At 42.6% G+C, this 16,751-nt stretch overlaps 1 protein-coding gene across 2 annotated transcripts in view; it reads right to left on the bottom strand.

The window, feature by feature from the left end:
• The window catches only part of NEBL (nebulette), a 463,302-nt gene that overhangs the window by 210,495 nt on the left and 236,056 nt on the right, over positions 1–16,751 (bottom strand). For both annotated transcript variants that reach the window (XM_013006778.2, XM_045300220.1), the window contains exon 3: positions 18–125. In XM_013006778.2, coding sequence (XP_012862232.1) covers positions 18–125 — 108 coding nt within the window. The remainder of the gene's footprint in view (positions 1–17; positions 126–16,751) is intronic.

Here is a 16,751-nt window from a genome sequence, read left to right as displayed (position 1 = left end):
TGCGTAAAGTCACCTACGTTACTGATTTGTTCCTGAGTCCTCTTCAGCCTCTGTAGTTCCGGGGTGTCCGTCACTATGCTGAAGCCTCTCCCCTTGCTTTCTTCAAAATCTCTCTTGTACTTCACCTAAGAGAAGGGAGGACAAAAATGAAGAAAAATTAAACAAAGCCAAGGAAGTGTAAATCCCAGTCAGGATGAGCCTTGAGCCCAAGAAGCTTCTAAGGCTGGTAGAAGGCACGTCAGACCCAGCTCTGTGCAGAATGAGGCACAAACCAACTCCCGAGCCGGACTTGTACCCCAGCTCCTCTGCTGACTGCATGGGTCACTACTGTGTCTCGATCTCATTTGTCAGATGGTGATGGTCATGAGGATATCATCAACCATCCTGCTGCCTACTTTTCGAGACTGTAAGAATAGGATCAGGGGTAATGGTGGTTCCAGGGTCAAGTTCTCACCTTCTCTGTTGGAAACCCACATTTCACTCCTGGCCAATGTGTCTACAAAAGTTCGTGTGCTGCGATGACCCTGGAGGGGTTTCAGCAATGCTTCAGACGAAGATAGGCTAGAAAAGCCAGGGCAGTCTACTTTCAACAACCAGCCAGTGAATTCCCTATGGATCACAAAGGCCTGATTCCCCCACCAAGCATGGGGCTGGGGTGGGACTGAGCAGCATTGTGTTCTGAAGCTGAGGCTCCCTTGAGTTGAAGGTCGAGTGGATGGCAGCTAACAGCAACAAAGATGAGGCCAAATGACTTAGTATTACGACCTAGCAGGGTAGGCCAATAAGTGCTCCATCATAGTTATTATTATCATTAAGATTATTACTGCTATTAAGGGGAAAACAAGGTGATCTCATCTGCTTTGATGTCCAAAAGGAACCTTTTGAGCTTGGATTGCCCTACAGAGGAGGTAAACATACAGAATCACCAACAGCTAGCCCTCTCCATAGGAAGTTTGCATTCTAGTTCATAAAACAAAGCACATGGATATGCTTGTGTAATGTTACACTGCCTGACGTCTAGTATATAAGTAATTGCGAAGGTACTTATACGATAGGCTATGCGTCAAGATCAAAAGCACCATCTGTCCAACAGTTGGTCATACTGTGGTGGCTTACACGCTGCGATGACCCTGCAAGTTGAACCACAGATTTTTCAAATACCAGGAGGATCTCCCAAGATAGGCAGGTCGTAGCAGAGCCTCCAGATGAAAATTAGGGAGAAAGGCCCAGGGAGCTCCTTCTGAACATTAGCCTATAAAGACCCTCATGGATCACAAAACAAGGGGACCCGTGACGGTGCTAGGAAATGAGCCCTGGAAGTTTGAAGCAAAAACTTGAGACTCGGTGCAACACTGACTCACAGCGACCTTGTAGGGCAGGGTACAACTGTCCCTGTGGGTTTCAGGGACTGTAACTTTTTCTTTTAAATCTTAATTTTATTTTACTGGAGGCTCTTCACAGCTCTTATCACAACCCATACATATATCCATTTTGTCAAACACATCTGTACCTATGTAGCTCACACCTTTTTGAAAACAGTTTCTTTCTACTTGAGCTCCTGGCATCTGCTCCTCATTTTGCCCCCTCTCTCCCCACCTTCCTTTCCCCATGCCCCCTTGATAATTCATCAATTATTCTTTTTTTTAAAATATATTTTACACCGACTTCTGTCTCATTCCACCCACTTTTCTGCTGTCCGTCCCCCTGGATGGGGGCCATGAGTTGATCTTTGTGATCAGTTCCCCTTCACTCCTTTCTCCCCCTTACTCTCCTAATATGGCTGCTCCCCTTATGGGTCCTGAGGGGTTTATCTGTCCTGGATTACTGTGTTGCGAGCTCTTATCTGTACCAGTGTACATGTTCTGGTCTAGTCAGATTTGTGACATAGAATTGAGGTCATGGTAGTGGGAGATTGGAGGGACCCATTAAAAAACTAGAGGAAGGTTGAATGTTTCGTCGATGCTACACTGCACCCTGACTGGCTCTTCTCTTCCTTGTGGCCCTTCTGACAGGGGATGTCCAATTGACTACTGATGGGCTTTGGGTCTCCACTCTGTCCACCCCCCCACCCCCATTCCCATTGATATGATTTTTGTTTGTTTGTTTTGTTCTGGGCCTTTGATGCCTGATACCTGATCCCATCAACACCTCATGTTCACAGGGGCTGGTGTGCTTCTTCCATGTGGGCTTTATTGCTTCTCAGCTAGATGGCCGCTTGTTTATCTTCAAGCCTTTAAGATCCCAGAGGCTGTCTTTTGATAACCGGCTGCACCATCAGCCTTCCTCACCACATTTGCATATTCACCCACTTTGTCTTCAGCAATAATGTCAGGGAACGTAAACATCACAGAGCACCGTGTTAATAAAACAAATTGTTTTTGCATTGAGGGAGGCCCAATGTCCATCCACTACCATAATGCTTTATAAATAATTATATGTACCTAGATCTATTCCCGTCATTGTATATACCATATATACTCGTGTATAAGCCAAGTTTTTCAGCACATTTTTAATGCAGTTTTTGTGGTAAAATTAGGTGCCTCGCGCACCTGATAGTCGGATTGGCTTAGACTCAAGTATATATGGTAAACATTCGTACATATATATACATGCCTGTATTTAGACCTCTATAAATGTCCTTTGCCTCCTAGTTCTTTCCTCTATTTCCTCCCATCCCACTATCACGTTGGGCCTTCAATGGGGTTCTGGTAATTCCTCTCAGCTACATTGCCCTTGATCAGCCTTCCCAAGCATCCTATGGCCTCCTCGCCATCAATTTTAGATCACTTAGTCTTCCCTTGTCCCTGGGTTTGTTGGCATCCCCTTCCTTTTCCCCCCATCTCTCCCTCTCCCGTGTCTCCCCCCCACTCCCGGTAACCATTGGTCCCATTGTTCTCTCCTCTGGATCATTCATCCCGCCTATCTTGTCCAGAGAGACATGCAAGGACCCATAACTCTTTACGGGAGTAGAAAACCTCATATTCCTCCCAGAGGGCAGCTGGTGGTTTCCAACTGCTGGCCTCACGGTTAGCAGCCCAACCCATAACCTACTAGGCTACCCGCACTGCTGACTCAAGGTGGGCCTATAGGAAAGTGTGGAATGATCACTGCGGGTTCCTGAGACGGGAACGCTTTATGGGAGTAGAAAGCCTCATCTTTCCCTTGAGGACCCACTTGTGGCTTCCAAGTACCGCTGCCCTTTCAATTAGCCGCCCAACACGTTAAGGACTATGCGGCCAGGGCTCCTTACTAGGCTCCCAGGGCACCCAACACACACAGTGGTTTCAACCCATGGTCGGGAAGCGGACACGGGAAAGCTAGCAATGCGTCGTTCTGTTGTATGTAATGTACCGTGAGCCGGAGCTACCTCCACCACAAGCAACCACCGAGATTCAAACCCCTGTGGCACATGTCCTTAGCACACTGTCTGCCGAGGTACCGACGATTCTTCAGACATTTCAAAGTATGTCTTTTCTCATTGCAAGCCAGTGAGGCTAGCTTTTACAATTTCCTCGGGGAACTGGACTAGCCAATGCTGAATCTTACAGATCCCCGTCTCCTATTAGAATAGTGATGTGCACTATTCCCACAGTGGAATGTTCTGCATGTTCATGACTGCAATGGCTGCATCACTTGGGCTGATTTTATATTTTAAAAGCCTAAATATGTTTTTAAAACGGAAACCATTTGTGGTAACCCATGTAAAATCTCATGTTCTGTTCACAGCTGTTGCTTTGCACCACCATGCTAATGCCAATGCCAATTCATGGAGACGCTGCGGGACAGAGCAGGGTTTCCTAGGCTTCATCTTCCTGGGGTTGATCTCCAGGTATTTTCTCCTTCAGGGCCACGGGGTGGGTTTGAACCACCAACCTATCACTTCGCATCCAAGCACCAGGACTCCTTTTTACTCACATTTACCAGCCTCCAACTAACACTTCCATTAGTACTTACCATGTTTAAGGGAGTACACAAAATACGTTTCAAAAATTGTAGCTTTCTCTAAACGGCTGAGAAGTTCTTTTGGCTGAGCGCATCCAGTGGCTGCTTGTGTTTAGTCACACCTATATTTACGTCCTCATGCTCTCAGACATTACTGTCCCTGAGGCTTCTGAAATAAAGAGTTTATTGTCTCACAAGAGCTGAGGAGAAAAAGAATAAACCCCCAATTATACCGAATACAGAGGTCTAGACACTCTCCACCACTCCTAGTTTAAGAATATCTCGTTTTCGCTCCTTATTTTCATTTAATTTGTTAAAAATACTAACATCCTATGTTTACTACTTCCATGAAGAAAAGGTCAAATAAACGGGATTATTTGGCTTCTGGAAAAAGGACTGAAGGAGATTCGCCTTCTAACCCCCTCCACCTCACAGCATGTGTGTGGACACCCAAACCAGTGCCTCCCCAGTGCCTTACGCCTCCTAAGCAGGAAAGCTAGGGAGCTTGTTTGAAGTAAACAGTACGGCTCAGAATACTAAGTGAAAAACTATAAAACACGAAGACTGTGACAGCAATCACAATGGTGAAACCTACCAGGCATGGTCTAACATCCCAAATACCGACATCAACGAAGGAAGCATGCACAAATTCTTTTTGCTGTTGGTTTATTGTTATTTGGGAGTCATTTGCTTTTTTTTTTTTTCCCCGAAGTGATAGGTTGGTGGTTCAAACCCACCCCGTGGCCCTGAAGGAGAAAATACCTGGAGATCAACCCCAGGAAGATGAAGCCTAGGAAACCCTGCTCTGTCCCGCAGCGTCTCCATGAAATTCCCAAAGCAAGAAGTAAGAAGGAAAACCATTGAATCCCACAAGCCTGGGCTTTGAATGGATGGCCATCCACAGTGCTTTTCGCATTCGTAAGACATCGAGGAATTATTAGATTTGAGTGTCCTTAGTTAAGTGACTAGTTTTGAAGGGTGCACAATTAGCTCTTCAAATCATCTGCAGAGTGTTAAAAGATGAACATTCCTTTCACAAATGGTAGGAGATATGTCTAACTTCCTGTTCTCAGCAGGAACTCAAGGACCAACCCACCCACACATCCTACTACATACAAGGAGCTATTGATCAATTAAACAGTCCCTGTCTTTTCTATCCTCCCACTCACATACATCCTATTTATCTGTTGTTGTTGTTGTTGGTTCTGTTACTCACAACTGGATTGGCTCCTACTCCTGGTGACCTCATCTATAATAGAAGACAACATCACCCTGCCCTGTACCACCTTCACAAGCATTGGTAGGTTTGAGCCCATTGTTGCGACTTTTGTCAATCCATCTCATGGAAGCCTGTTGCTGATCCTCCACCAGATACAATGTGCTTTTCTAGAGATGGGCCTCAATTTAAAATTACATGTGATGGCTCCCTGATCATGCATAGTAGGATTCTGAATGGCACATGGCTATAATCATATATCAGAAGAGAGGGAAGCACAAAGATTTTTCTTTCTAACTTCGGGTTTTCTTTACCCTCAAAACACGATCCCATCCAGCCAATGATTACACTGTAACCCTGGATCTGGGAAGATCCACAATCCACTATGTGGCCATGATTCTCCATTCATGGAAGGAACTTTGGGGAAAAGAGGGCTGTTTGCTACAGTCTGGATAGTTTGGTAAGCTGTAAGTCTGGAGCTGCTGACCACCATCTGGCTACCACTTGCTAATAAGGAAGCCAACAGAGAGTCACGCAAAGCATGGAATCAAGGAAGATTCTTCCATCATCCTGATATTAAAGACACATGATGACATTTCCAAGTAAGGAAACCATAGACGAATATCCCTTTTGAAGACAGATGCAAAAACCTCAACAAAATATTAGCAGATAAATTCAAAGCATATTAAAAGAAAATAAGACCTCCCTGAAAATATGGCCCCCTGAAGCTACCGTAACCCTAGACTCTGGACTGTAGCGGTGGGCGCCACTGCACTACACTCACTGTTGGCCGCAGCGCAGCTGGAGCAGACAGGAAGTGCGAGGTCTCTTTTAATAAAATAATAAGCAATAAATGTGTACCGTATTCTTCTTCATGGAAAAATAACATATCCCCTGAAAATAAGATCTACCACATCTTTGGGAGCAAAAACTAATATAAGACACTGTCTTATTTTCAAGGAAACGGTATATCCATACATGGCTACTTGGAATCAGAATTGACTTAATGACAGTGATTTAAGTGCTATCCAATCAAAATACTTCTCATTAAAAGCACCCTCCCATCATTCCTACAATGTATCTATATACATGTACGGCATTCCAACAACTATTAACAAGTGAACTTCTTTTACTTCAGTTCTCTGGTTCTTCCTACTCCTGCTATAAGATTTTACAATTTGCAAAAACAACAAACTGCATCATGAAAATAGAACAGCTTTCGTGAACAAAAGTCTGGAATGCTCATTAACTGCCAATCACATCACAGGTCTTGTAAATTCTCTGCAAGGTTTTGAATCAGTTCATTACAGTCAGACCCCTTTCTGAGAATTTGCATTTCCACTCCAAATTTACGGAATTGGAATTTTGTTTAACAAGCTCCCCAGGTGATTCTTATTATATGGCCCCAGGTGAGTCTTATAGTGCTGATGTACAAATAAGGATCACCTTTACAGTAGTAAAGACAGGTTTTCATCCAGTACATCTGGGGTGGAAAGGCAAGTTCTCAGCAGGGAGTTGAACTGGACTGAACGGGTTAGAAGCTCTGGTTCTGTAAATCAAAATTCACTCTTCTCTAATCAGAGATCCTCTGCAGGAGAAAGATGGGGGCTTTCCAAAAATTATAGCCCTGGACACCCACGGGGGCAGTCCTGCAGTTCCACACCTGTCCTACAGGGTCCAGATGAGTCAGAATTGACTTGGAAGCCGTGAGTTTGGTTTGGTTTTAGTAAACAGGGATTCTAGTACCTGCGGACCAAGCCAGGTTGTGGATAGCATTGAATGAGATAAATCAAAGGAAGACAGTTTGGAAAATATAACCTATTTGTACAAATGTCCAGCATGATTATCATCATGTTAGTTTTGCTTTATTTGAAAGGATTATCTAATGTGCGCTGTGAGACATGGAAAACAACAGACCTGTTACTATCAGACACATCACAGTTAACACAGTAAAATAATATCGGGTTTCTGTCCATTATGAATTTAACTTTAGAAGTTTACCTGTGTTTTATTGACTGTACAAAAGCACTTAACTGAGTGGATCATAACACATTATGGATAATATTGCAAAGAATGGGAATTCCAGAACCTTCCATTGTGCTCTTGCAGAGTCTGTACATAGACCAAGAGGTAGTCACTGGAACAGAACAAGGGGGTGTTGTGCACGTCAGACTCAGGAGAGATCTGCAGTGTACCCTTCGACCACACTTCTCGTTATACCTGTATGCTGAACAAACCCCGCGATTGACGAAGCGGAGCTATATGAGGAAGAATACGTCAGGATAGGAGGAAGGCTCAGGAGCAGCCTGCAATATGCCGGGGACACCACCTTGCTTGCGGAAAGGGGAGAGAATTTTAAGCACTTGCTGATGAAGAAGAAAGACTACAGCCTTCCCAGCGAACGACACTTCCGCATACAGAAAACCAAAACCCTCACAACTGGACCAATACGCAGCATGATGACAAACGGAGGAAATGTCGACATTATCGAGCACTTCATTGTACGTAAGGCCCATTGTAAGGCCCATGGAAACAACCATCAGGAAGTCAAATGGCACCCTGTACTGGGCAAATCTCCTCAAAGGATGCCTTTGATAGGTCAGAAAGCAAGCTTCGTTTTTGAGGACTCAAGTGGGCATGGTAATTTCAATCGCCTCCTGTGCATGTAAAAACCAGACAATGAAAAAGGAAGACTGAGGAAGAACCAGCAGATTTAAATCACGGTTTGGACAAAGACTATGGAACCTGCCATGGATTGCCAGGAGAACGAACAAAACTGTCTTGGAAGAAGTACGAGCATCCTTGTCATGCTGAGGATGGCAAGTCTTTGTGCCAAGTACTTCGAACGTGCTATCAGCAAGGACTAGTTCCTGAAGGAGGACATCATGCTTGGGAAAGGAGAGGTCAGCAAATAAAAGAGGAAAACCTTTGGAAGCTAGATTTACACAGTGCTCGCAACAATGGGCCCAAGCACAGACGTGAATGGCTGTGAGGATGGCGCGGCACCAGGCGGTGTTTCGCTCTGTTGGATCCGAGTTGCTGAGTCAGCTCAGGGCACCTGACAAGAACTTTGGAAATCAAGGAGGTTTTAGGTATCCAATGGAAGCATCCAGGGCCCAGGGGAAAGCCTAGGAGAACATGTTTCAGCCACAAAGCATCTCACTTTGTCAGAAGGTGGTTAACAGGAGCCTGAAATCTACAGAAGCATTTAATATTCATTCATATTACTCTGCTCTGTGTTTCCTGCGCTGAAAAGTCTCTACCTAATTCAGCAAAAGTGACGATTTCATTACCTTTTAGGGCAGGGATGGCAACTTTACAAGTCTTCAAAGGGAGACAATGAGGACGGCACCCTTTTAAAACTACAAGTAGAACTTTGAGTCGGATTTGCAAATTTTAGTCCACGACAACACCCTCGTGTAGTGTTCCGTTGATTTTAAGGCACTGGAAAACGTGACCTTAAGGTTCTAATTCACTGTGTTTTGCTTGGTGCGGAGCATATATAAAACCTTAATAACTATTTCTTGATTGATTACTATCTAGCTTTGTATTTTTAAAACCTAAAATGCAGAACACTGGGTAGCCTCACCATGGTAGGTGGCAATTAAACAAGTATTAAGGAAAATCTGATTCAGAGTCATTTTTAAAAGGGGAAGTTAATTTTAGCAAATGTTAAATCAAAGAAGGGAACTCAAAAGCAGAGTTGATTTTTTTATAGATTAATCTCATAATTTGTTAATTTATGGCTAATTAAGTAAAATTAAACCTTTAATTACCTTTCCAAACATAATTAAAAAGTGTTAACAAGAATTTTCATAGCTTGCCAAGCCTTAAATGAGTCTTTCCTTGCACATTCCGAGCTATCTTCTGATAGTCACAGCTTCCTCCATGCCCCATGGATGTTGGAAACCCCACTTTGTCACATCGGAGGTAGTTTGCGCAAGAAACATAGAAAGGAATGCTTTATTCAAACCACCCCCCCCAAACACACATACAAATATCTAATGAAGCACATTTTAATTAATTTCTCACTACGTTAATTAAAAATCACCTCCAGACACCAAAGGGTAGGTTAGTGGTTCATAGCTCAGACTCAGGAATTGGACCAATACATCTTAAGCCCTGTCTTGGCAGCTGTAAGGAGCCCTGGTGGGGTATGTCCTGGGCTGCTAACCAAATGTGTGAACCAGCAGTAGCTTCAAGGGAGCAGGATGCAGCCTTCTGCTGCCACAAAGAGGCACGGACACCCACCAGGGCGGGTCAACCATGTCCTTTAAGTCACTAAGAGTTGAAATAGACTCGATGGCAGTATGTTTGGTCTTTAAGAAGCTGAATGACCCGAGTTAAGTTCTTTAACCACACTGAGCCTCCATTTTCTCTTGTAAAAATACGTTCAATTGCTCTACAGAATTGGCAGCACTTTCTTGAGAACTGAGACAGCAGTAAATATTTACGGCCACAAGAGAATGTCGCGCATGTCCCAGACACTATGCTCAGCACTTTACATGTGTGTGCAGCGCCCGGGTGGGACTCCAAACAAACAAAGGATGTGTAAGAAGTGTTCGGCAACTCACAGTTCACCACTTAGGAACTCACAGGAACTGGCCTATTAACTCACAGGAACCAACTTAATCACTAACTCACGTAAATGACTTAATCACTAACTCACAGTAAATGACTTAATCACTAACTCACAGTAAATGACTTACTTACTAACTCACAATAAATGACTTACGTACTAACTCACAGGGACTCGCATCGAGAGAGCATGTCCTATCACCCGGAGCCAAAAGTTCTACAAAACATTAGGAAACTCCTTCCATCCTTTTTGGATCAAAATCAAGTAGACATGCATAAATGAAATGCTTTTCATATATTAATGTGGTAGTTACGTAATCTCGTATCAACTTGATAAATAGAGTGAAGGGGTGGAATTTAACCTGTCAATCAGGTTACAGCCTGATGGTACCTCCTTCTGGCCATGGACTTCTCATAAAGAGGGTAGTGGGGGATCTCCCCTCTCTCTCTCTGCTTCACTTTCCTGTTGATGAACCACTCTGAGCTGCAAGGATGGCAGCCAGCCCCTGGAAATGCACCCACTGCCATTGGATCGACAGCCTGCATTCTGAGCTTCCTGCATTCTGCAGCACTGCGTGTGGCCACGTGAGTCTGAAGAGGGATTATGGACTAGTATCAGGTTTGTGGACTTGATCAGGACTGGGCTGGGATGTTTGCTTGATATATAATTACTTTTTAGTAGAAAGCTCTCTCTTACACATATATGAGTGTCCTGGATTTGTTTCTCTAGTCAACCCAGCCTAACACAATCATCATTTAGTCTTCAAATAAACCCTAGCAGGGGCGCATTTTAAAGCCAGTTTTATAGATGGAGGGAGGAAGTTTGAGGTGGTCATTGAGCTCATAAATCTCCCAGACATTATCTTTCAATTCATCTTATAATTTAAAAAAGCAAAATTGAAAGTAGCAGACTGCTAAGAAAATGTAAGCAAGGTCCAGAAAGAAGCAGAGATGAAGGTGGAACAGAATGAATCCTTCTCAACAGAGAATTCCAGAAGACTCGCATGACTTGAAGTTGAAGCTGATTTGTTGTCTAGACTGGAACCTGTGCTGTCACAAATGGGGGGCGGGGGATAATCATCCAGAGTAAAGTTTAACACACTTGTACTTTTCATTACAAGATGCTTACGAGCATTTCTTTAAGAGTCTTTGGGAAGAAGCGGCCCTTCCGATTTTCTCTGAGTAAGAACACAGCCTGGGAAATAAAGTGACATGCCAAAACTCTTGTGTTGGTAGAAATCTTGATTCAAGGCAAAAAGAAAACATTATCTATATTAGGGTCTAAAACATACCAAAGCAAATTCACATTTTCACCAAGATTTTCACCAAATGTAACTGAGCAACCACATTCTGCGTGTGAGCTATAAACTACTCTAAAGACCAAAAACCAAACCCAACGCCATTGGGCTGATCCTAACTCACAGCAACCCTTAAGGACAGGGAACCGCTCCAGTGGGTTTCTACGGCCATACATCTTCATGAGCACAGACTGCCACCCTGTCCTCCAAGGCAAACTACTCAGGGCAGTAAATTAAGTATTTGGTGATGAAGAAGATGGGTTTTTCCAGAAAACTAAAGCATCGTCCAATTAACTATTCAGGCACTAAAGAGGCAGAAACAATTAATATTCTAATACGTTATGTAGTCTTGAAGAGTAAATGATTCATAGAGCCTGACTACTGCTGATTTATTTTTTAATAACCTCTAGAGATTAAGACAATTTATGAATTCTTAAGGTTACATTTTAATGATTACATTTTTCTCTTAACTGTTCAGCCTTGAGGGATAATCAGCCTCATCCCATTACGCGGCTATAATGTTCAGAGATAGCCTAACCCACAAAGTAGAATATCCCTAAAAATATCTGGAGCCAAAGGTATCATGCAAGATGAAATTAGGTCCAGAATGGTACATTGCAGCAGGGAGCATCCCTGTGTGAATACTCAGAATTATAAAATCATAGGAAATGGGTTAATCCAGAAAGAAAAGTCACCTTCTTATTGAGAAAATGCAATACGGGCAAAATCAAGAATGAAAATTTTAAGCAAATAGGGCAGACTAAGAGGAAAATCAGGGAAATGAAAATAATCGATCTTTAATCTCCACGTGTCAGAGGTGATGGCTGTGACCAGTGATTCCTTGCTTTTCTTGCATACGCCTGCTAGCAGATTGATAAGGTCATTGAAATTGTTTTTAATAACCCTCCTGCACCTGCAAAGCATTTTCCATCAGGCAAAAGCAAACAGTTTTTCTCCTAGAAGAATATATTTCTTCCATTTCTAAAAGACTGAAAGGAAGAGGAGAGAGGGACAGGGAGGACAATGACCAAAAAGGATGTAAATGAAATTCAACTGTATTATATTCCATGTGTACCCGGATAACACGGATATGTGGGCAATTCAAAAAGCATTGCTACGGAGTCGTAGAAACCATTAGTAAACAAAATGGTCAACGCGGAAAGCTGTTGTCTCTTGACATAACCTCCCTCTACGTCTGTAGAATTCTGAGGGCCGAGTTTCCGCCTCTCTAACACTCCCCCCAAGAATTGCACGTCAAAATGTCCCTTTGACATTTCTCAAGAGCTTCAAATTACGTTCCTCTTGAATATTCTTTGAATTGGGGGGAACAAAAAGTCAAAGAAGGGGCAAAATCAGGGTTGTAGAGTCAGTGGGGTGTGTCTACCCAGCAAAATGTTCTGAGAATGGCCCTTGCTAGTCTCAAAGAGGGAGCAGGTGCGCTGTCGTGATGGAAACGAACTCCTTCACGCCACTGGCCTGGCCTTTTCCTCACCAGTGCAGTTTTCCATTTTCTTAAAATGTCTTCCTCATAAGCCTTTATGGGCACCTTGAAAAAAGTCTGTGGATAGTACCCATTGGGATCCCCCCAAAGCAGACGTCACAGCCTCTAAGCTGACAGCCTCGCCTCGAATCCCACTGGCCCAGCAGATCTCTGGGAAGCCACAATTTTGACTGGACTTTTCTTAGAATGCACCCTAGCAAGACTAGGACACATTTATTTATTACCTGGAGAACTTGTCTGTAGCCATACACTGATTGCAGACCATGTTTAAACACAATTTGCTTAAAACAAATCCATGCATATATAAACTAGAAAACGAATAGCAATACTTTTTACCTACCCCGGTAGCTTCCAAGATTGATTTTTTTTATATACAGAAAAATCATGATGTTAAATAAGTCATTTTCTTTAAAATTTTAAGAGATCATTTCTTTAATACAGAACTTTATTTAAAATATAAATCTCCTAGGAATTTTTATAAATTGACATAGTAACATACTAGAAACTTCATACTACTAAGCACTTTCTTCTGGTGGAGAGGAAATTATTAGGGAAAAATATATAAGAAGTAATGATCATTCTCTTGTGGGGAATTATGGTTTCTTGGAAATAACTAAGTAAAATCCATAAACCCAAACCCACTGCCATTGTGGTTCAGGCTCATAAAGATAATGTAACAAAAAAACTAAACTCACTGCCAAGTGAGTCAATTCTACCACACAGTGACCCTGTAGAATAGGGTAAAACTGTCTTTTTGGGTTTCCAAGACTAAACCTCTGATTGGATTGGAAAAGCCTTTCTACAACAGATCATCGTGTGGTTTTGAACTGTGAACCTTGTGGTTAGCAACCCAACACATAGCCACTAGGCAACCAGGGCTCCACTCAAAAGCAGGTTAAAACTGCCCTACATGGTTTCCTTTGCTATCATCTTCACAGGAAGATATCACTAGGTCTTTCCTCTTATGAAGTGACTGGTTTGTTTCAAATCGGCTACCTTTCAGCTAGTAGGCAAACATTTAACCACTGCACCACTAGAACCCCTTCATATTAAGGCAGCTACTTCTAAATAAAATGGTCTGTTGTTTTTCCATTTTATTGGGAGCGCTATGGATATTATAACAATCCATAGTTCGATTAGATCAAGCATGATTGCACAATTGTTGCCACCACCATTTTCAAAACCCTTTCTTTCTTCTTGCACTCTTCGGTATCAGCTCCCCCTTACCCCCGCCCTCCCCCACCCTGCCCTCCAAGAGTCCTTGTTATTATATTAAATATTATTATTATTCATTTTTTCCCCTTGTCTTACACCATCCGATGTTTCTGTTCACCTGCCATTCTGTTATTCGGTCCCCTTGAGTGGGGTAACATAGTCATCATTCCCCTCCCCCCCAACACCTTTCCGTACCCTCAGGGCATAATTCTTTACAATTCCTGAAGGGTACACCTATCTTGGATTTCATGCATAAAACAATATTAATTGTACACATGAACATATGCAGGTCTAACAGGATTAATGAGCTAAAACTAAGACCATAATAGTAGGGGGAGAAAATATTAAGGAACAAGAGAAAAGTTAGGTGTTACGACAGTGCTATACTGCACCCTGGATATATCGTCCCATCTGTATGGCCCTTCTGTGAGGGGCTGTCCCATTATCATACAGGTGTTTTTTGGTCTCCACTTGGTCTACGCTCCTTCATGTCTATTTGGTTGCTTGGTTTTGAATTTCTGATACCTATCACCATCAATGCCCCGTTATTACACAGGCTGGCGTGCTTCTTCCATGTGGACTTTGTTGCTTCTCTGCTAGATTGCTGCTTGTTTAACTTCAAGCCTTTAACACCCCAAACACTGTATCTTTTAATAGCCGGGCACCATCAGCTTTCTTTACCACACTTGCTTATGTACCCATTTTGTCTTCAGATTTTGTCAGGAAGGTGAGTATCATACATTGCCACATTATTAGAACAAATCATTCCTGTACTGAGGTAAGATTAAAGTAGAGGCCTAAAGTCCATCTGCTTCCTTGTTTTACAAATACACCTATCTTTATATATTCACATATCTATATGCCTAGATACATACTTTTTGCGTTCCTGCCCTTTCCTCCATTTTTTTTTCCTTTCCTCCTGACCTACTGTCATATTTACCCATCGCTTGCCCCTCAGTAATTCCTCTCCGATACATTTCAATTGGTCTAACACAACCAGGAATGCTGTCCCCTCCTCTCCCTCATATTTAGATCCCTCGCTAGTTCCCTGTTCCTGTCGTTATTGGCCTATTGCTCCCCTCCCCTCGCCTTCTCTTTTTAATGGTTACAGGGTTTGTTTTGTTTTTAACAAACTTTTAAATGACTACAGAAAAAACCAGCTTAAGCAACTTCGTAGTTTATTTATTATTTTTACTTTTAAATGAGCTTTTCTGATTATATTTTTGTTTATTGTGGTGGAGGTGAAAGTTTACAGAGCAAATTAGTTTTTCCACTCAACAATTTATACATGTTGTTTTGGGGGGTTTTCCTTGTTTTTGTTTTTAAATCATTTTATTGGGGGCTCAAACACCTCTTATCACAATCCATCCATCAATTGAATCAGGCATATTTGTACATATGTTGCCCTCATTCTTTTCTAGACATTTACTTTCTATTGAGCCTTTGGTATCAGTTCTTCCTCCCCCCACCTAGCCCCCACACCCTCATAACCCCCTGACAGATTGTACATTGTTATCATTTTCCTCTCTCACACCGACCACTCTCTCCCTTCCCCCATGTTTTCTGTTGTTCTTCCCCCTGTAGGGGGGTGTATGGTTATGTGTTGATCATTGAGATCATTTCCCCTTTCTCCTTTCTACTCTCCCTCTTTCCCCTACCCTTCTGGTATCACTATTCTCACTCCTGTTCCTGGTATACACGTTGTTTTGTAACACGATTGCAAATTCCCAACTTTTCTGACTTTCAATAGGGAAACATGATATCCTTTTTAAGAAAACCCCCAAGTGAACTTTATCCTTATACTTAGAAAACCATTGCATATATCAGCACATCCATTATTATGATTATCCACTGTCTGGATTATCTCCCTGTGATGTTTCATGAATCAGTATAATTTAATGGTGTTGCAAGTACAATTATTTTCTTCCTTCGCTGTTGACCTAACGGGAGCCTGTCACCCCAGAAGACATTAACAAGGTCCCAGTGTAACAAGTTCCCCAAAATACCAAGAGTCTCCACACTCAAGAGACAACGTGGGAATAAAGAAATACTGGCCTTTACAGTTACTAAAAGGAATAAGCAGGGACAAACATCCTAAGGGTAAAAGGAGAGAGAGATGTCAGTTGGGGGTTAACATGGGAAAGTACTCTAACTTGCTTTAGTAATCCTCATTTTGGAATGCTATTCTTCCTGGGCCCAAGGAGGTCTTCTTCATACAGTTCAAAGTCTCTGAGAATAGAGCTATTTCAGAACCGGGAGTTGGCACTGCCGAAGAGCCAGGTGGTTCCACTGTTTGGAAACCATCTGGTCTGAGTTTTCTCTTTGTCAGCACCAGCAATACACCAGTAGCTCGAGCTATTATAGGAATCATGCGAGTGTTTTGTTTCTTTAAATAAACTCAAACAAACTTCCCTGAATATAAATTCATTATTTCCTTGAATTGGTGCTTGCACAATATAATGAAGCTCAGGTCGCGATGAGTCGCACTTGAACCCCTACCTTCATTACTTCATAACTTCACCGAGCCAGAGCAATATGCTGGAAGCCAAGCAGTAGATTCAGTGCCGGTTGGAAAGAGATGTAGATATTGGGAAAATACAGAGGCGTGTTTTGTTTGCCCCAGACAGAGGAGCAAATTCAGTGTAACGTCATGGTGCTGTACATACAATTATATCCCTCCTTTGCTGACCTAACGGGCCCACCAGGCCTGAAGACAAAACAAGGTCCAGGTGTGAGAGGGCACTTAGAGAATTAAACCTAATTAACCCGAAGTTCAATTACTTCCTTACACAGCAGACAACATAACAAGTCCACGAGAAATGCTCATCAAATCATTGCCTGGACCACAAAACACAGCACAAATGCACCCTGCATAGCATCGGTGTCTTACCTGCAAGTATTTAAGGAAGCACAGCTTACGACAGTTGTTTTGCTATCTGAGATACACACACATAAGCAGACACTAGCATTAATAAGCATTGTCTTCTAACGCCTTAATCTC

Source organism: Echinops telfairi, unplaced genomic scaffold, assembly GCF_000313985.2.
Source record: "Echinops telfairi isolate 266 unplaced genomic scaffold, ASM31398v2 ScPeMD7_7461;HRSCAF=8499, whole genome shotgun sequence".
NCBI classification, from domain to species: Eukaryota; Metazoa; Chordata; class Mammalia; order Afrosoricida; family Tenrecidae; genus Echinops; species Echinops telfairi.
This window is presented reverse-complemented; position numbering and strand designations above follow the sequence as displayed.